Below are 20,654 nucleotides of genomic sequence, written 5' to 3' on the forward strand. Positions count from 1 at the left end.
TAGACTGTCAAGGTTTGAATGGCCATCTGACCCACCCACCCCAGAACGTAAGCTCTGTGAGAACAGGACCCTTTGTGCTAGGAGAGAGTCTGGTGCAGAGCAAGTAGTTGATAATATTTATCAAATTGACTTCTCAAATCTGTGTCTCCTGCATCAGCCAGTTTAAACCACTTCAGACCTAACCACCCTGCATGTTCCTCTCACACTTCAGACTGAAACCAAAATGCAGTTTTCTTTCCCCCCATTCCTTAGATTGGCACCACTGTCACATGGTAACCAAGTCCAGATAAGTCAGCCTCTTAGGTATCTCCAGAGACCTCTTCCTCTCCAGCTGTATCACTTTTGAATTAGTTTAGGCGATGGCTTTTTTTTTTTTTTTTTTTTTTTTTTTGGGGGGGGGGAATTGTCGCCAGTCTTATTCTATTCTTCTGAAATCCTTGGAAACTGTTTTTTGTTTTTTCTGAAACCTCATACCCCTTTAATAGCCAATCCCAAACGACTTCCAAGAAAAATTCTAAATTCCTGAGCACCTACCAGGCCTTTCATCGTGCCTACGCCTCCAGCTTGACCCATCTCCCAATCCCCAAACTTTAGTCATTCAAAACTACAATTCCCAGAACATTCCAGGTGCTCTCACATCTCTGGAAACGTGATGAGCACTCCTTATTCCCAATTATCCTCGCTCTTGGCAGATTCCTATTCATCCTTCAAAACTCAGCTCCTTTTGAACCTCTGATGGTCACCCTCCGTGACTGTTGGCGGTTTCCTCTCTGGCACACCTTCACTGAGCCTGTACCAGGGCGCTGAGCACTTTGGAGGCGGGGACTGTCTTCATTTTAGTCTCCTCAGCAAAGCAGCAGCAGAACCTCCTCATTGTTCTTGATGAGTGAATGGAGGCATAAACGCTAGAGAGAGAACCTCACTCCAGGGGAACGCCCTCACGTTACAGACGGGAAACTGAGGCCCGGGGAAGTGACGTGACCTGACAAAATCCAACAAGAGGGGAAGGATCTGGGCCTCCAGGCTTTTGGCCATTGATTTTTTTTCTTCTTCACTATTAGCAAGCCAGTTACAGTTAGAGACCTATTTTTTGCTACATCGAACTCCAGTCTCTGCTTTATTTAAACCCTCACAGCAGCTAATAAGCGTCCCTCATTGTGATAAGGTTAATTTTTTTTTTTTTTTTTTTTTTTTTTTTTTTTTTTTTTTTTTTTTACTCCGTTGCCTGGTATGTTTCCTGAGGAGCCAACATCCTCTTTTTGCTTCCAGTTGTGACTGGGAGTTACAGGATCCTCTCCATCTTTCACCACCAACCCCTCACAGGAAGAGGGACCTCTGTCAGGAAGCGACTCCCATTCCTGCTGGGTGACAGTTTGTCTCCGGAAACCGTGGCGCCCTCCTCAGTACAGCCAGATCTCCAGTGGCATAGGGTTGGTAAGGGCTCTTCACAGATGTGAATAAAACTCAGGGCAACGCCCTTGAACTCTACCTTGCAACTCTTCAGGATGTTTGGAGGCGATGCTGCCTCACCTCTTATGCCTATCGGGACAAATGTCGGGGCTGCTGAGGTCGCGTAGGGGCCAGATGCGCGGACTCGCTCCGTGACCGAGCCACTTTGCCTTTCGGTTGAAAAGCGGGGTTTGGCCACCAGAGTTGGGAGACGCCAAGAGGAGGAAGGCGGGGCACCCTGGGCTGACTGAGACGCGCGCGCCGGTCGCGTGCTCCCGGCGGTCGGGGCGGGGCCTCCAGCCACGCCCTCCCTCCGCCTTCTGATTGGTCCTTTCGAAACAGGCGGCGAACCGCTGCGAGCCCGGAGGCTCAGGCGGAGGCGGTGGCGGTTGGTCAGGGGCGTGCCGGCTCCGCACAGATTGAATTGAGATGTCACCCCGCAGGAAGAAGTGACCATCCCGCGCCAGGGCGAGTGAGTACTTCCCCGTTTGCCTTCTTTTTAACTCGCGAGCCTTCCCTCGCCTTCTAGGGGCTGCTGCCCCTCAGGTGCCGGTCGAGGGACCCCCACCCCCACCCCCCTTCTCGCGCTCAGCGGAGTCCAAGCGGTGGTTTGTTTGGGGCTGCGGGATCCAAGACGTTCTGCGATTGGCCCGCCGCAGAGTTCGCGTCGTCTGATTGGTCCCTGGGGCTGTCAAGGTGAAGTTTTGCCTGCCCTCCCCTGCCCTCTCCTGCCCACCCTTGTGTGTGGCGTGAGGGGCAACAGGTGTGCAGGGGCGGGGGGACGGCAGGTGCAGACACAGTAGGTGGGGAAAGAGGTATCCGCCTTTACCGCTCTGCTTTGGAATCTAGAGAGGGATCAGAGCCTGCAGTTTAGTTGAGGGTCTCCGGGGGCACCCTTATCCCCAAGCGCGTAGCACAGATAAGGGTCACTTGATTCCTCAACACCACCCTTTGGAAGAATGAATGAAGTTACTGACCTTGGGGAGAGAATGACACAGACCTTCCTTTTTGCCTGCCGGCAAAGTTTACAGCTTCTTCCCTACTTTTTCTCTCTGGTCGGAGCGGGTCTCTGCTTTCCCACCTGCACTCCTCAGCTTGGAGGGCTGCCTTGGGGGAGGATTGCAGAAGAAAGGAAGACTTGTAGATTGCTCTGGAAATCCAGGGAGAACTTGGAAAGCTTGCTTCTTCATGGAGTCACTCCTGGTTCCTAACTAATCTTTTCAAACCCAGGGATTGAATTTTATGGATTTAAGAGTGCTTTACGGGACGCACGGTGGAGTTGCTGATCCAGTCTTTAAGTGAAGAGATGGGGTTTTTTTTTTTTTTGGCAGGCCCAGTCCAAGTCACGCTTTGGGTTTTGTTTTGCTCGGATGAAGCGCGCTAACAACTACTTTCTCAGAAGATAAGCAGTTAGTGAACTGCTGTTTGATCACCTCTCTTGGCGCTTAAATTGTTAAGAATTGGAATTCTCACCACCTCAGATTTTCTTTGGGAGGAGATTGGAATGGATTTGAATGAAAAAGTGGAAACCGATGAGAATTTTCTAGCGTAGATTCTGATACAAGTTGTCTGACTCATCTGTTTCCAAAGCTCGTTAAAAGCCAACCGACTTTGGATAGTAGATGCCTCTGCTATTTTGACATTACTGAATTAAAAGCAGTATTTCTTTTCAGCATAGCAGAGTTGCTAAACATTCAGGCTCTGAAATCAGGTTTTACCATGTGTGTGACCTTAGGCAAGTTGTTTAATCTTTCTAAGGCTAAATTTCCTAATCTGTGAAAGAAGGTTAATATTAGTTCCCTAACCTTATTGATGGAAAGGTTGTTATGAGGATTAAATGAAATAATCCATGTAAATGGTTTAGTACAGTGCCCGCCACACAGCTATTATTATTTCTGTGCTGTTTAATTTGTATTGAAAGTTTCAAGCTACACCCAAAGGGCTGAGAGAGCAGAAGGTAAAGGCAGTGCCAGAGGCAGCGATGAGTTCTCATTCATTGATTAATTTAATGCCTGTAAAGCATTAAAAATAGTATCTGGCGCATACTAAATACTGTTACTATTTATCAGACTCATTATTACCTAGGATGTGCAGGTATGTGTTTTAGGTGCTTAACTTACATTATTGTTAAACCTGTAGGTAATCCTCTAATGTAGTTGATGTTATCTCCCTGTAATAGATGAGGAAACTGAAGCTCAGAGAAAGCAAATAACCTACTAAGTCCTCCTGGAATTTAGTCCATGCTTTTCTTTGTGTCACACCACCCTTCATTTATATTCCCAGCACTATATAACTTCTCTGCACAGAGTTGTTTGTATGGCCCAGGTTCATTTCTGCCATGGGCATAGGTTTATTTTGAACATTTCTTTAATTAAAAAAAATAATGAAATAATTTGTGATGGTAGATCAAAGTGTGTGATAAGAGAATAAAGTCAGTAACAAATGTGGTATTACTAAAACACTAAATGAGTCCAGTGGTGTTTGGAGAATTTGCCAATTTAGAAATGTTTCCCAATTTGTATTTTTCCATTTAGCTTTTGTGTATCCACTATATTTTTACTATGCAGCACTCCTCTACTGTTTTTTTTTTTCCCCCTGTAAATCTCAAGTTTGGAGATAAGAGAAGAAAGTTCAGTTATTTCAATAATATTTCCAAGCCTACTGTTGATGGGGAAAGTAAGGGATTAAGGTTAATATGTATTGTTAGATTTTACTTTCTTACAGTAACATGTCTGTGTATGTCTGCGTGAATGTGTGCATGTGTTTTGCTTTCTTGTTACCTATTGCTTTCTATACTTTGATATCAGATACACCTTTACATACCTAATGAACCATGTGATATACATGGAATTTGAGAGAGTAGGAAGCTTGAGTCTCAGTAAGTTTGTCCCACTGCCAGTTTCCCCATTTTTAATTGAAATTTAACTGCCACAGAGAAATGCCTCAGAAGCCATGCTTACAAGATAAGGCAGTAATTACAATTGTATTTCTTGAGTGTTTCTCATTCTAAAAAGTTTTCTCATGCTATTACTTTGCTACAGAGTAGTTTGTTTTAACAGTTACCATGTATTTTATAAATCACTAATTTCCAAAGAACTAGAATGTAATAAAATGTAGCGAATGCACGAAATGTTAATTTCATCTTTGATGTTGAAAGCTTTTAGGAATTTATAGTACAAAGACCATCACTCATGTGATAGATATTGCTGAAGTGCTGACTAATAGAGACTTCTGCCTACTATCACACGCCATACATTTTTCTGTAACAGTATAATATTAGCTATAGTGAAGAACTCCTTTTACATAGAGTTTTAAACATAATGACTTATTTTTTCTTGATGGATGGCTTGTTACTATTTTTTATTCTAAAAATAAAATTGGCTGTTGAAAAACTTGTTTGTGCAGGAGTTTTTCTTTTTCACACCTTCCCTCCCCCAATTTGGAAAACATTGTGATCCTAATAACATACATACTGCTCTGCAGATTGCTTTTGGTCACATAATGTATAATAGACATCTTTTCATAGCAGTAGCTATAGCTCTTCCTTTTTCAAGTGGCTGAATAATGTACTGCAACTTATTTGAGCACCTTCCTGTTAATAGATGCTTTATGTTGTTTTTACATTTCTTTATATTAGTGTCTGTGTATGTGTATGTTTTCCATAGAGTCTTTTAGTTTATCATATATAAAGGCTAACTGATTGTAAGTTGTTTAAAAATTTTTATGATAAATGAATAGTTCTATCAAACATAAAATTAAGTTATTCAGGTGGAATCTCTATGAAACATTGCAAGAGAAAAATTTCAAATAGAAAAACAAAGACTCCCAACAAATGAACAGTCTTTATAATTTTGCAAATAACGTGATTTTTTATGAAGCTCTAAGAATCTTATTTCTTTCTCTTGAGTCTTCATCTGTTTTGGAAGCTGCTTTTTCCTTAAATGCATGTACCACAGATTTACTTCATTATTGTTTCATGTTCCCTTTAGTGATAAATGCAACATTTATTGTATTTAGGAGTAAGTCTGGTACTAATTTTAGCACTAATTTCTATATTGTAGTAGAAGAAATGGAGAATGTTACCCCCCCCAAGATTCTTATTTTATAAAGTATAGAGTAAAATAGAAGCATGTATTGATTGCTGTGTACCCTAAATTGGGGAGAGAGTTCATGAGTTTTTTGTTTTTTTGTTTTTGTTTTGTTTTGTTTTTTTAGAGGAATTGAATCTGAAAATAGGTAGGAGGGAGTCTTGAGGAAAGGAGGAGAAAGATTGTTGCATGTAGATAGATCATCATGTCAAAGTCCCAGAGATGAGAGAGCATGCTCAAAGGGTCTGAAAGAAGTTCAGTATAGCTGGAGGGTGAGGGTCAAGAGAAGAGGCTAGCGGGAACCTATAAAGCTTTGTTAGCTTTGTTGGGGAGTTGGGGCTTTATCCTGAAGGCATTGGAGGGTCATTAAGGGTTTTAAGCAGGGGAGTAGTAAGGTGTCCTCAGATGAGTGTTTGTGAAGGATCGGTCTGGCTGTAGTACGTGAAGAGCAGGTTGGAGACTTGCAAGGCTGGAGAAAAGGTGACTGATTGGAAGCTGTTTCAGTAAAGCTAGAGAGAGGTGATGGTGGCTGGAACTAGAGGGGTGGCCATAGATATTGAAGAGAAAACTTAGAGGTACAAGCAATAAGATATGGTCACAGATTGTTTTGACTGAGGGATTCAAGGAGGCGGTGGAGGCGTGGGAGAGGAAGGAATCATGGATGACCTGTTTAACTTGGCGAATGTTGGTGCTGTTCCCTGTAGTAAACACAGGAAGCTTTTGTAAATGTTTAAATGAGTGAGTAAATGAATAAATGATCTCAGTTACACAGAGGCAGGGCCCTTTGGTGGTGATGATGATGGTGATGATGATGATGATGGTAGACAATGCATAGCACAGTGGGTTTCACCTATAAATTTTGCATGTTTTTTTGTTTGGTTGGTTTTGTTTATATTTTAGCATACTATTTACAACTGGTGCCATTTTCCTCATTGCTTCAAACATGATGGGCTCGCTATATCTTCTAATCATGTTCTGGATGTGTATCACTTTCTTCAGGCCAAATGTCTTGACCCTCTGGGTGCAGTTTCCATTCTCCACTTAAGATGTGTATTACTTTCCTATTACTACTAGAACACATTACCACAAACTTAGTGGTTTAAAACAACACAAATGTATGATCTTATGGTTTGAGAGGTCACAAATCAGAAATGAGCTAAAAAAAGAAAAAAAGATATTGTCAGGGCTTCCTTCTTTCTGGAGGCTCCAGGGGAAAGTCCATTTCTTTCCCTTTTCCAGCTTTGAGAGGATGCCTGTATTCCCTGACTCCTTCCTCCATCGTCACAGCCCTCAGTGGCACAACCCAAATCTGTCTCCCTCTCTGCCTCTTTTCCATCATGATATCTCCTTTTTTCTCTCTGCTTCTCACTTTGCCTTCTCTGACTTTTCTGCATCCTTTTAAAAAATAAAATGTATTTATTTTTATTGAGGCACAATTGACATATCATGTTATATTAGTTTCAGATGTACAATATACATGATTTGATATCTGTATATCTTGTAAAATGGTCACCACAGTAAATCTAGCTAGCATCCATCCCCATATATGGTTATAATTGTTTTTCTTGTGATGAGGACCTTTAGGTCTACTTTCTTACCAGCTTCCAAATATGCAATAAAATATTAACTATAGTCAGTCACCATGCTATAATTACATCCCCATGACTTACTTATTTTATAACTGTAGGTTGTATCCTTTGACCCCCTTTACTCATTTTGCCCACCCCCCAGTCCTCACCTCTGGCAATCACCCATCTGTTCTCTTTATCTGTAAGCTTGGTTTGTTTGTTTAGATTCCACCTATAAATGAGATCATACAGCATTTGTTTTTCTCTGACTTATTTCACTTAGCATAATGCTCTTCAGGTCCATCTATGTTGTCACAAATGGCAAGATTTCATTCTTTTTTTATGGCTGAATAATATTCCATTGTATTTGTGTACTACATCTTTATCCATTCATCCATCAGTTGACACTTAACATTGTTTATGTATCTTGGCTATTGTAAACAATGCTGTAGTGAACATGGAGGTGCATATATCTTTTTTGAATCACTGCTTTCATTTTCTTTGATTAAATACCCAGAAATGGAATTGTTGGATCATGTGGTAGTTTCATTTTCATTTTCTTTTTTTTTTTTTTTTTTTTTTTTAGGAAATTCCATACTGTTTTTCATAGTGGCTATATCAATTTACACTCCCACCAACAGTGCATGAGTTTTCCTTTTCTCCACATTCTCACCAACACTTGTTATTTCTCATCTTTTTGATGATAGCCATTCTGACAGGTGTGAGATGATATCTCATTGTAGTTTTGATTTGCATTTCCCTAATGATTAGTGATGTTGTCTTTTCATGATGTTTTGCTGCCTGCCCATCTGTATATCTTCTTTGGAAAAATGTCTGTAAAGGTAAGGTCCTCTGACCATTATTTAATCAGATTTTTCTTTTTCTTTTTCTTTTCCTTTTTTTTTTTTTTTTTTTGCTATTGAGTTGAACTGGATATTAAGCCCTTATCAGATATATGATTTGCAAATACTTTCTCCCATTCCATAGGTTGCCTTTTCATTTTGTTGTTGGTTTTCTTGCTGTGCGTCAGCTTTTTAGTTTGATGTAGTCCCACTTGCTTATTTTTGCTTTTTTGCCTTTGCCTTGGGAGTAAGATCCAAAAAATCATCTCCAAGACTGATGTCAAGGATCTTACTGCCAATGTTTTCTTCTAGGAGTTTTATGGTTTTAGGTCTTACATTCAAATTCAAGCCTTTAATCCATTTGAGTTCATTTTTATGAATGGTGTAAGATAGTGGTCCAGTTTCATTTTTTTGCATGTGGTTGTCCAGTTTTCCCAACATCATTAAAAAAAATTTTTTTTAATGTTTATTTATTTTTGAGGGACAGACAGAGAAAGTGCGAGTGGGGGGAGGGGCAGAGAGAGATGGAGATTCAGAATCTGAAGCAGGCTCCAGGCTCCAGGCTCCAAGCTGTCAGCACAGAGCCTGACTGGGCTTGAACTCACAAACCATGAGATCAGACCCAAGCCGAAGTTGAATGCTTAACTGACTGAGCCACGCAGGTGCCCCTTCCCAACACCATTTATTAAAGAGACTGTTCATTCCCTATAACATATTTTAGGCTCCTTTGTTAAAAATTGACCACAAACATGGGTTTATTTTTGGGTTCTCTAATCTGTTCTATTGATCTGTATGCCTGTTTTCATGCCAGTACCATACTGTTTTTGTTGTTGTTATTATTGAAGTGTAATGTAACACACATTGTTACTTTAGCTTCAAGTGTACAACATAGTGATTCCACCAGTCTATCCATTATTCTGTACTTATTCCAAGTGTAGCTACCCATACTGTTTTGATTATTGCAGCTTTGTAATATAGTTTTGAAAACAGGGAGACTGATGTCTCTAGCTTTGTTTTTCTTTCTTAAGATTGCTTTAGTTATTTGGAGCCTTTTGTGGTTACATACAAATTTTAGGATTGTTTGTTCTGTTTCTGTGAAAAATGCCATTCGAATCTTGGAAGGGATTGCAATGAATCTATAGATTGCTTTGGGTAATATGGACCTTTTAAAAACATTAATTCTTCTAGTTTAAGAGCATGAAATATCTTTTCATATATTCGTGTCTTCTTTAATTTCTTTCATCAATGTTTTACAATTTTCAGTTTGTACACATCTTTTACCTCCTTGGTTAAATTTATTCCCAGGTATTTTATTCTTTATGATGCCACTGTAAATGGGATTATTTACTTAATTTCTCTTGCTGATAGTTTATTATTAGTGTATAGAAACAATAGATTTTTTTTTTAAGTTTATTTATTTTGAGAGAGAGAGAGAGAGAGAGAGAACATGAGCAGGGGAGAGACAGAGAGAAGGAGAGACAGAATCCCAAGCAGGCTCTGCGCCATCAGTTCAGAGCCTGACATGGGGCAAAACAACAGATTTTTATGTATTGATTCTTGTCTAAATGTTGAATTCATTTATTAGTTCTAAGAATTTTTTGGTGATCTTTACAGTGCTTTATATGTAATATCATGTAATGTACAAATAGTGACAGTTTTATTTCTTTCTAGGTTAGATACTTTTATTTTTCCTTGCCTAATTGGTTTGGCTATGACTGCCAAATACTATGTTGCATAAAAGTAGAGAGAGTAGGGATCCATGTCCTGTTTTTGATTTTAGAGGAAAGGCATTCAGTTTTTGACCATATGATGTTGGCTATGGGCTTGATATATATGACCTTTGATATGTAGTGTTCCCTTTATACCCAGTCTGTTGAGAGTTTGTCTTATAAATTGATGTTGAGTTTTGTTAGAATGCTATTTCTATATCTATTGAATGACTATATGATTTTTATTTTTTAGTTTGTTAACATGGTATACACCATGTTGATTGATTTGTGCATATTGAACCATCCTTGCATTCCTTGAATAAATCCCACTTGATCATGGTGTATGATCCTTTTAATGTATTGTTGAATTCAGTTTGCTAATATTTTGTTGAGGATTTTTGCATCTATGTTTGTCAGTGATTTTGGCCTCTGCATCCTTCTTATAAAGAGTCTTGTGATTACATTGAACTCACCAAGATCATCTGTTATCCCAAAGTCTTTAATTTACTTAATCTGTAAAGCACATCTTGCTCACACACAGATTCTGGGGATTAGGATGTAGACATTTTGGGGAGTCATTATTCTGTCTACCACAAATGGAATTTATTTAAGATGTAATAAAAATGTACTGTCCACTGAGGCATACAAATTCCTGAGTAGCACATTGCTTCCAGAATCCTTGCCCCTTGGCACAGCTATTCTGTCCTTTTCACTTGGATACTCTGTCTATATACCATTTTTAGTCGTTTTCTTTTTCTTAGTGATTCTAAGGCATCTCACTTGACCTGCTGGTACCTTAACCAGTAACCACTGTACATATTTCACTTTGGACATGCTGGGTGAAAGGCAAAATCATTTATCAATTTAGGTTACATAATAAATGAAAATAATAAAGAATACCAAAAACGGTCTCCCAGTAGATACTTGTCTACTATGTAGCTGCTTCTAACCTACTGTCACATTTTGTTCTACAACAAAAGCAGTGTGGAGAAGGGAGACAACCCAGTTTTCCCCAGAGATTTTGAAATTTTTCCTACCAAAAATGTTTCCTAAACTTTAGGCTTGAATACTTTTTTCAATACTGTTTCCAACAGCAGTCCAGGAACTTATAGCTGGTGAAGCAATGTACAGAAATAATACAAAATTGTATGAAGCAGTGTAAAGGACGTGATTGACAAATGCTATGTGAATTCAAGAGTTAAAGATAAAATCAGAAGTAATTCAGACCAGTCAGGAAGGCTACTGGGAGGAGGTAATAAATTATAAGCCTGGTTAGCTGAGATGATCTTAGATGAGGGATCTTTTCAACTCTTCTTTCTCTATGTCCTTTGCTAACTCCTCTCATGTCTAAATGTTGGATTTTGTCAGGACTTGTTCTTAGGCCTTTATCACTGTTTTCTCCATTTCTTTCTTAGATGATCTCATTCTTTTCAGTGGCTTTACCTCCCAAGTATTTGCTGGCAATTTATACCTCCTTGAGCTTTTTTCTTAGCTCTAGAATAGTATTTCCAACTGCTAGATCGACACTCCCACTTGGCTGTCTTTAAAGGCTTCTCAAATTAAACATGACCAAAGCACAGCACTTTTGACCTGTTAGTACTCTGTTCCCTGCTTTGATCTATTCAGACTCCCATCATCCTCATCTCCCACTAACTATTTGCTCAGTTGCTTAAGCCAGAAACCTGGGAGTCATTCTTAATAGTTCACTCTGTCCTTACATCCCTCCTATCCACCTCTCCATTTCTAACCATTATCAAGTCTTGGTTCTAACTGAAGTGGATATCAAATCCATCCACTTCTCTTGAGTAGAGACACTATCCACATTCTAGTTCAGTCACCATCATTTGTCACCAAACTACTGCAGTACTGCAGTAGATTCCTAACCCTTCCTCTGCTAGGCACCTCTCCACCTCATTTCCTGTATGCTCCCATTTCCTATATGGTCTCACTGTTTCTACCCCTGTCTTTGTCTCCTTCTTTCATTGATTCCCCTGGTTCTTTTTCCCATCTCTACCCACTCCCCTTTCAGTTTCCTTCCCACTTTCTCTCTTAAACCCATTACTATTTCACTCCCATACTCCTCTCTCCCCCTCAGAGAGTTCTTTTGAAACTATGAGTTAGATCGTCTCTCCCTTGGTTAAAACTCTTCCATGGTTTCTCACTGACCCTAAAATGAAATCTAATTTCCTCAACATGGTCTTGTGTGATGGGGCTGCTGCTTAATGTTTCAACCCCATCCTAAGCCACACATTCTCCATGCTTCAGCCATACCTGCCTCTTTCAGTTCTAGGTATGTGCCACATTCTCTCTTCAAAGTCTTTACAAAAATTATTCTCTATACTTAGAACTCTTCCTCTCTTTCTCTGTCTAAATCCTATCATTCTTCAAATTCATGTTTTCCGTCCAGCAAAACCGTTTCTAATCATTCAATCTAAGTCTAAAGTAGCTGTTTCCTTCCCTGTTCTTTTCTTCAAAGCAGTTATCATGATTTAACACTGTGTATTCATTTGTGTGGTTGCTTTTTTTTTTTTTTTTTAAACCTTCCCACTGGTGTATTCATTCTGTAAGGGCAGTCACACGTCTGTTACATTCATTACTGAGTCTCTTGCCTATGGTGCTAGTTCACTGCAGAGGAAGAGTAAATGCTTGTTGAATAAATGAATGAGTATACACCACATGGAAAAGCATACAGCCTGAACCGCAATATAGCCACAGAAACGAACGAAACTGAGGGAGAACAATGAGGAGATAGGCTGAATGGAGCAAAGGGCCTATGTTAGATAAATTCCTAAAGACTTTTATTCTAGCCAAGAGAATTGTGAGTCATAAATTAATATGTGAGTATCCTCCCAATTATGACATGGGCATTTTATAGCTTTTACTTTCACTTATAACTATATTTATTTATGTTAGTAAAATAAGTTATCCATATTATGTTTAATGATTTCTGAGTGTTATTAGCCTTATCTCTTTTTAATTTGATAAGTTATGTTAAATAAACTATAATTATGTCTCATCACAGTATTAATTATACCAACTAATTTGTTAAGTGCTAGTTATCTGTCAGGTCCTTTATATGTATCATCTCACTTAATCTTTATAATAACCATATGAAGGAGGTGGTGGTATCTCATTTTACAGATGAGAACACTGAGAATCAGAGAAATTAAGAATCCCAAGGTCATATAGTTAATATGCTAGACCTGGAATTCAAACCAGATGTGTCTGCTATTTTTTACTACTATAGCTGGTGTCTCTATGGTGAGTTGTTTTAGAACACATTAAAAAAGTGAAATACGTTTTGTATGACTATAACATTTCTATTTTCCCTAGTAGGCAATTAGAAAATATTTAACTCAAAATTTTAAAGCTAAGAATTTTTTTCCCCCTGAACAAATCAGAGAGGATATCTTTTACAACTATTTTTCTAAATGAAGTCTTGAAAAATGATGACATGGTTTTTGACATACAGAAAGGTGTACAGACTAGTATAACACCTGTGTTCTCACCACTTATCTTGAAATAAAATCTTACCAGTACAGTTGAAAGCCATTTCTCCTCAATCTCATCTTCCTCCATCTCCTCAGCAGTAAACATTATCCCACTATCCCAACTTTGGAATTTATCATATCCCTGCAGCTTATGTATCTTGGCAATAATCTGGTGTCTGAGTACGATATGTGGTACGGTGCAGTTAATATCATTATTTTTCTGAAAAAAACTTACCTTATTTCTTTGCTTTTTTGCCATTCTTTTTTAAATTGGCCCCTGATTTGTACCAGGAATGAGCTTTGCCACTTTATGCTCTCCCACCATATCTTGTAACACGGGTGAGGAATAAAAATGTACTCAGTTTCAGAGCCTACAGCTATGGGACAAAGGATCAGTTCAACAGGTTGGCATTTTTGCCAATCATGATCTGAAGCCAAATTGGTATGAAGAGGCTTACCATAAATGATCTTAAGGACCTCATGACTGATCTTGTTTCTAAGATGAGTAAGTGGGTTAGGTACAAATCCCATTCAAGTTTCAGGTAGGTGAGTGCCTTCTGTGTTTTGTTTTCCCCAGATTTTAAAGGTTAAGTATAGTACTCTTCCCTTATGATCTCTGGATAAGCTCCTGGTCTTGTGAATGATTCCCAGCAATGTTACAGTATAGTTTGGACTTGGTCACATGAGAGGTCTTTTTGCCCAAATCTAAGGGAAAGGACTTCCTCAAGTTGGCAAAGAATAGAAATAGACTCCCCCCAAAAGGAAGAAAGACAAAAACAAAACAAAATAAAGGCAATAATTTGCTAATTAAGATGCAGCTCCCCACCCAAAAAAAAGAAAAAAAAGAAAAAAAAGAAAAAAAAAAAAAAAAAAAAAAAAAAAAGAAATGCTGCTGACTCAGCATAATTGGTTTATATGAGAAAAATAGAGACTGAGACTTTTAGGGAAAGAAAAGAGGAGAATAGGTAATCAAATGAGTGAGAAGCAAGAATCATAATTATGATGCAGACTGGGGTCGGGGCCAACTATAGAATAGATGCTACTCTTGGGATTAAAAGCCTGAGACACAAAAATGGTTTAGAAAGATAATAGTAAGTGACTAGAAAATATCTACAACTGGCTCTTAGTATCTGGGACATGGTGACTACTCATTAATTAACTGATGGTTTACTGATACAATCTCAGTTTATAAAAATTTCTCAATAAAAGTATATATTTGCATATGTGATAATTTTTCCTATGTGAAGATACATTATAGCTTATCTGAGTACGATTTTATTAAAGAATCTCTTTTTAAAGGTAATTTAGATGGTCATATTTTGTCATCTTAAAAGTAGTTCTTTGCATTATACAAGAAGAATGTTTTGAAAATATATATACAAAAGACTCTTCTGCTAAAGTTCAAGTGACTGAAGGTTGTTCACAAATTCTTGATTTCTTTCATAAAACGAATTCTGTTGGATTTTTGCATAAAAAGTGCAACTACTAAACATTCTTGTGATAGCTTCTTTGTGAATGTGTCACTGTTCTTGATTTGCACACGCCTTATAATTTAGGCCTTCTTTTGTTTTGGGTTGGCAGTTCCAACTGTTAAAGCTCTTGTCTGATTATGTGGGACTCCTTATTTTAATGGGAGCAGCTTCTTTGCTGCATTTTTAAAAAATGGTCTCGGAAGCTTCTTACTGTGGATCTTTGTTGAGGACAAAGGATTATTTATGCTAAAGGAAAATGTATTCCCCACTGAATTAGCTCGTGGGAAGCATAACAAGCTTATTAGTAATGCTCAATTGTACTTTGGCCTTTTGCTATGGTAGAGAGAAGGAAAAATGACATCAAAAAGGACATTCTGCTGTCCTTTGCCTTCCCGCAAAGAAAACGTGATGTAATATTAGACTTTTGTTAGATTTAGCTCAAGTTCAACTTTGGTACCAGCAGAAATATTCCTGAAAGAAAAGTGGTATGTTTGGTATAACTTAGAGGAGAAAATAACTTTTCTTGGAAATTGATAGCATTATAGCTTTATAAACCATTTTATATTTTTTATTAGAATGTTTTAATGGTGGTTTACAATAAAAAATAGACTAGTATATTATGCTCGTATAAACAATCAATATTCCTAAATTTTATATGTTATTGTCTATGTTATTGTGAGTGTTTTTAAACTCTTCACCTTTTTTCCTTTCTAAAAATACATTAAAGAATTTTATTAACCTAACTTAATTAATTAAATTGTAGTTTTTTCTTATACATTTCAAAAATAGTACTTTGGAGTTAAAATTGCTGTTTTTTGTTTCTGTTTTTTTTTTTTTTTTTTTTTGTCTTTAGCACCTTATGGATAAAATAGCTTATGAAGAATTATTATAGAAAGTCCCTGAGTATTGTTTCATAGTTAAAATTGCTGTGTCTTTATTACCTTGTTGTCTGGCAGAAGAAGCTAATGGTTAAGCCTGTGACTTTATACAAAGTCCAGACGAACTTACACGATCTCTTTATCTTGACTTTGGTATCAGTTGTGATATTTATGTTTGCATTACAGTTTACATTATGTTTACAGGGGAAATTTTTGGGAGACTTTTATATGTGCTAAGTTTTATTGTCAGTTTTATTTTACTCGCCAGATGCTTCAAGAATTACTTTGATATCAATGCCGGAAACTACATATTAAATGTGTTTCAGGTTTTCCTCTTTTAAATGAGGAATACTTTCATAAGTGAGAAGCTAGGGGTGATAATTGAATTCTCCTACAGTCAAACTATTCCAAATAGAAGAAAAAGTTTTAGGTTTTCAGTCAAATGGAAGATTAAAGCAGATTCCTTGTAATTTGGAGGTGGGGGAGTAGGAAAGCTACCACTATTTGCATATTAATGTTTTGTTCTATTTTCAGAAAAGCATTTTCATTTCAACATAGATGGCCATGCAACCTGCAATTCAAGTAAGTCTTTTTCTTGGAAAAATATGTATTTAAATTATGAGATTATAATAAATTTATGATAATTAGTAAAATATTAAAATTATCACAAAATGTGTTTAAGGAACTAGTTTCTTAAGTATCAAATTTTAGTTACAGGAATTAATATATTTTTAACTTTCTAGTTCTGAAAAGATTTTAATTTTAACTTTTTTACTAAATATTTGTAAGACTCAAAAGTTCCTTCGAATTTGTGGGTCCATCTTACTTATACTACCGAGGGAAGAGAATTGGAATATTTTGTAGTTTCCCTCTCCTTACAATTTATTATGTGTTTGTAATTAAAAGAGCTATCAATGAAAACAATTATAAATTATTTATTTTATACAGTTGTCTCTGTGCCCTGTTATGACTGTAAATGACCAGGCATTAAAACTTAAAATTTAGTGTTTTTTTGTTTGCTTTTTGGTCAGGGGAGGCAAGATAAACAGACAAACCAGAATAACCTTAAATTTGAATGATGTCCAGAGTTGGTATTTGCTATATTGTTTCTATATTCTTTTAAATGTTTTCTTTTGATATAAATAGAACATGCTTGAATCGTAAAGATAAAAATCACATTGAAATTCTACCTATAAAGATGCAAGCAGCTATTAATAAAATTTGCCTTGCAGAGTGAGAACTTTAAAATCAATCATTTCTCATTCTGGGTCTGCCACTCTTGGTTGTGAGATTCTGGCAACTTATTTTACCTCTAGGAGTCTCTGCTTCCTTACCTCCAAGGTAAAGATAATAGCACTTATGTTTCAGGGTCGTTGTGAGGAAATCAATGGAATCAATGAGAGAACATGAGCAAAGTGCCTACTAGAACATACGTTGCATAGTAGACACTTCCAAAATTTGGTTGCATCATTGGTACAACAAAATTCTCCAGATATAAAACTGGAGATTAAACTTGTGTCTTGAAAGTATTTTTTTTCTTTTCTCTTTTCTTTTTTCTGTCTTTCTTTCTCCCTTCCTCTCTTTCTCTCCCTTTCTTTCTGTCTCTTTCTCTCTTCTTTCTGTCTTTCTGTCTTTCTTTTTTTCTTTCTTTCTTTCTTTCTTTCTTTCTTTCTTTCTTTCTTTCTTTCCTCTCTCTCTCTCTTTCTTTCTTTCTTTCATTCTTAGAAAGATGGCAGTGAGTGAAGCCTAGAGAAGATTTATTTATCAAATGTTAGCAACTCTGAACGTGATCCTGCTTATACTCCCTCCTGTGTGTACTATGCAGCTGTATCCTCCACTCTGTTAATAAAGAGTTCTATTATACTTTTTTCCTTTTGGGACTTGGAAGTCCATGGCAGTGTTCCAAAAGGTCTTGTTCTTGCCCTCTGAGTCCTCTCAAACCCACACTGAGGATGCTCAAAACTCCTTCATTACTCAAAACCATTTTTAATACCATTTTTTAATCTGATTATTTCTATTTGTCCTCTTTTCCCCTCTTTACCCAAGTCTCAGAAATGTCATGAGTTTTTTCTTGATTCCTTATGGTGTGCTTTATATCATTGCCACATTGATCATGTTTTTCTCATTCTATTCTAATGCCATTAATATTTTCTTAACTTGGTAATTTTCTTCAGAGTTTTGTTTTAAAGTTCTATGAAATCTTCTCTGATCCAGATTTTACAGATTCATCTTTATTAATTCTTTATAAGAGTCCCCTTGACATCTCTCATGGATGTTTTTTGATTCTCTCTCTGATGAATGTGAGAACTTTGTAGGATTTTCACCTCTTTCTCAGCTAATTATATAAGCCAGTTGCATATTCATAAGTGCCTTGTAGAGAGGAGACATCCATCAGATAGCTGATTAATTGATTTCTTATTTTTTTAAAAATTTATTTATTTTTGAGAGACAGGGCGCGGCAGAGAGAGAGGGAGATGGAAAGAGTCCCAACCAGGCTCTACATTTGTCAGCACGAGACCCCATGCGGAGCTCAAACCCACAAAATGTGAGATCATGACCTGAGCCCAAATCAGGAGTCAGACGCTTAACCAACTGAGCCACACAGGCATCCGTCAATTGATTTCTTATTAATTTAATACATTAAGATCCTCCCTTGGGGCACCTGGGTGGCTCAGTCAGTTAAGCATCCAGCTCTTGATTTCAACTCTTGAGGTTATGACCTCACAGTTTGTGGGATTGAGCGTGGAGCCCGCTTGGGACTCTCTCTCTCCCTCTCTATGCTTTTCACCCCCTCCCTTTCAAAATAAATAAATGAACCTAAAAAAAAAAAATAGATCTTCTTTGTCCCTCTTTTTTTTAATTTATATCCTTCATTCTGATTAGTGAATAGTCATACAGTCTACAAATGAACAATAGTTCCTAATCTCTTTTGTGTCATAGTCCCCTTTGAGAATTTGACAAAAAGCTATGAACTGAGAAAAGGCCCGTTTGTATGTAGGCATAAAATTTTGCCTAAATGTAACTTGTTTATATATGTACTCAAGTTCCTCTACAGACTACCTATGGATTAAGAATCTTTGCAATATGACAGCTTTCGCATGTTTGAGAACAACCTTTACACAGACAGTTTCTGCTATTTACATCTAACTTTTAACAACATTAATATGGTACTGACCAGCCCAGGTTATTATAGAATCTTCTATGGCAATAGTAGGAGAATCCAAGTATTCTTCTCTCTAATGTGGCAAGAAATTAGAATGACTTTTGTTAATATTAACTTCTCCATTTTCACAGATGATTTTTTTCAAAACCACCTTTCTAACTAATGCACATCTTTCCTTGACAAACATTTGCAAATGCTGTGCCTTTTTTCCAGCTCAGCCAAATGGTTAAAAGACAAATAACATTCTGTTGACTATGAAATACCCTCTAATGTGAGATGCATCTTGATTTTGATGGTACACAGAGTCATTTGCTAATATCCTCAATTAGTCAACAAATATGTGATTTAGTACCATGTGCTATGTCTTCTACTGAGTTCTGGGATTATAAACAGAAATAAGACATGCTTATGAAAGGAAGATTTAGGTAGTAAATCTTTGCTATACTCCCTTTGAAATAATTGTAAGAGAATTCAGAGAAACAAATAAAAAGGACATCTTGTCTTTTTCCTAAAACTTTATAGGATCTTCATATATTTAGGAGTTCATTCTCCAGTCTCTACCCTTAGTTCCTGAAATAACAGCCCTGAAATAAGTTATGGGTTTTTTGTTTGTTTGTTTGTTTGTTTGTCTTTGGATATTTTAATTGAGTTTCACTACTCCTGTTTTCCTCTTGTGTTCATTTTCTTTCTTTGCCTTTGGGATTTTTTTTTTTTTTTTTTAATGTGTTTGTTTCTCATCATAGGAGATTGAAAGCAGCTCTTTCTTTCTTTTATTTCCTCCAAAATTTGTCTGGATTAACAATGGTGGTGTGGATTTTGATTTGGTGTAGTAAGACTTGCCTTAAATAAACCTCAATAAGTTTAATATATTTTAGCAGGAAAATGATCTACATTTAAAAATCAAGAAAGGACTAGATTGACTTGGTATTACCTATACTCATACCTCTTTTTTTAAACATAAAAAAAAAAAACTTTATTTTAAAGTAATCACAAGCCTGAGAAGTAGCTTTAAATGTAGAACAGAGGTATTTGTTTGCTGAACCATTTGAGAATAAGTTGCCAATCTAATGACCCACTACCTTTGAATTCTTTAGTGTGTATTTCTCACAAATACAGACATCTTCCTATCAGAACTGCAATAAAATAATTGGAGCCAGGATATTAACATTGGTACAGTACTACCATCCAATCAATATTCAGACCATATTCAAGTATTGCCAGTAGTCCCCATAATGTCTAGTTTAGAATCACAAGCTACATTTAGCTGCCATGCCCCTTAGTCTCAGTCTAGAACAGTATCTCATGCTTTGCTTTCTTTAATGACCTTGACACTTTTGAATATTATAGACCAATTATTTTGTAGAATGTCCCTCAGTTTGGATTTGCCTGTTCTCATGATTAGATTCAGGTTATGCATCTTTGGCAGGAATATCACAGAGGGATATTGTGTTTTCTCATTGCATCATTTCAGGTAGAATGTGATTTTGATTTGTCCCATTATTGATGGTGTTTACCTTTATTACTTGGTTAAGTTGCTATCCGTCAGGTTTCTCTACTGTAAAATTATTCTTTCTTCTCTTTGTAATAAGCATTTTGTGGGGAAGTACTTTGAAACTATATAAAAATCTAATTCCTCATCAAAATCCAAGTTTATTCATATTATTTTTATCTGTATGAAAGAATAGTTTTTTTATTTTACTCAATGTGTTATAATCCATTTATATCATTGTTTGATGCTCAAATTGCTCTTGATTTAGCCAGTAGAAGTCCCTTTACGCTAACGTCTATGTCATTTTGGTATGTCCCGATCATTCTTTGAGCCCTTCTTTGCTTTCTGGTAAAAGATACTCCTGTCATCATAGGATTCATTCTAGTTTTCTCTCATTCCATAGAAGAGTTATACCTCTCTTCTTTGGCAGTGAGAAAACTGGCTCCCATTTGATAAATCCCTGTGAATGTAACCAGTCTCCCATTGTTGCTCCCTGTATTGATGG

General features: G+C 37.0%; 1 protein-coding gene across 2 annotated transcripts in view; it reads left to right on the forward strand.

The window, feature by feature from the left end:
• The first annotated feature begins 1,807 nt into the window (after nt 1–1,807).
• Nucleotides 1,808–20,654, forward strand: part of GAS2L3 (growth arrest specific 2 like 3) — a 39,891-nt gene continuing 21,044 nt past the window's right edge. Inside the window, exons 1-2 of one of the 2 annotated variants that reach the window (XM_045463342.1) lie at nt 1,808–1,921; nt 16,032–16,079. In XM_045463342.1, the coding sequence (XP_045319298.1) occupies nt 16,056–16,079 (24 nt within the window). In that variant the 5' untranslated portion in view covers nt 1,808–1,921; nt 16,032–16,055. Of the gene's footprint in view, nt 1,922–14,924; nt 15,105–16,031; nt 16,080–20,654 lie in introns of those variants that run through there. The other variant, XM_045463343.1, reaches the window with a different exon arrangement.

Source organism: Leopardus geoffroyi, chromosome B4 (assembly GCF_018350155.1).
Source record: "Leopardus geoffroyi isolate Oge1 chromosome B4, O.geoffroyi_Oge1_pat1.0, whole genome shotgun sequence".
Taxonomy (NCBI): domain Eukaryota; kingdom Metazoa; phylum Chordata; class Mammalia; order Carnivora; family Felidae; genus Leopardus; species Leopardus geoffroyi.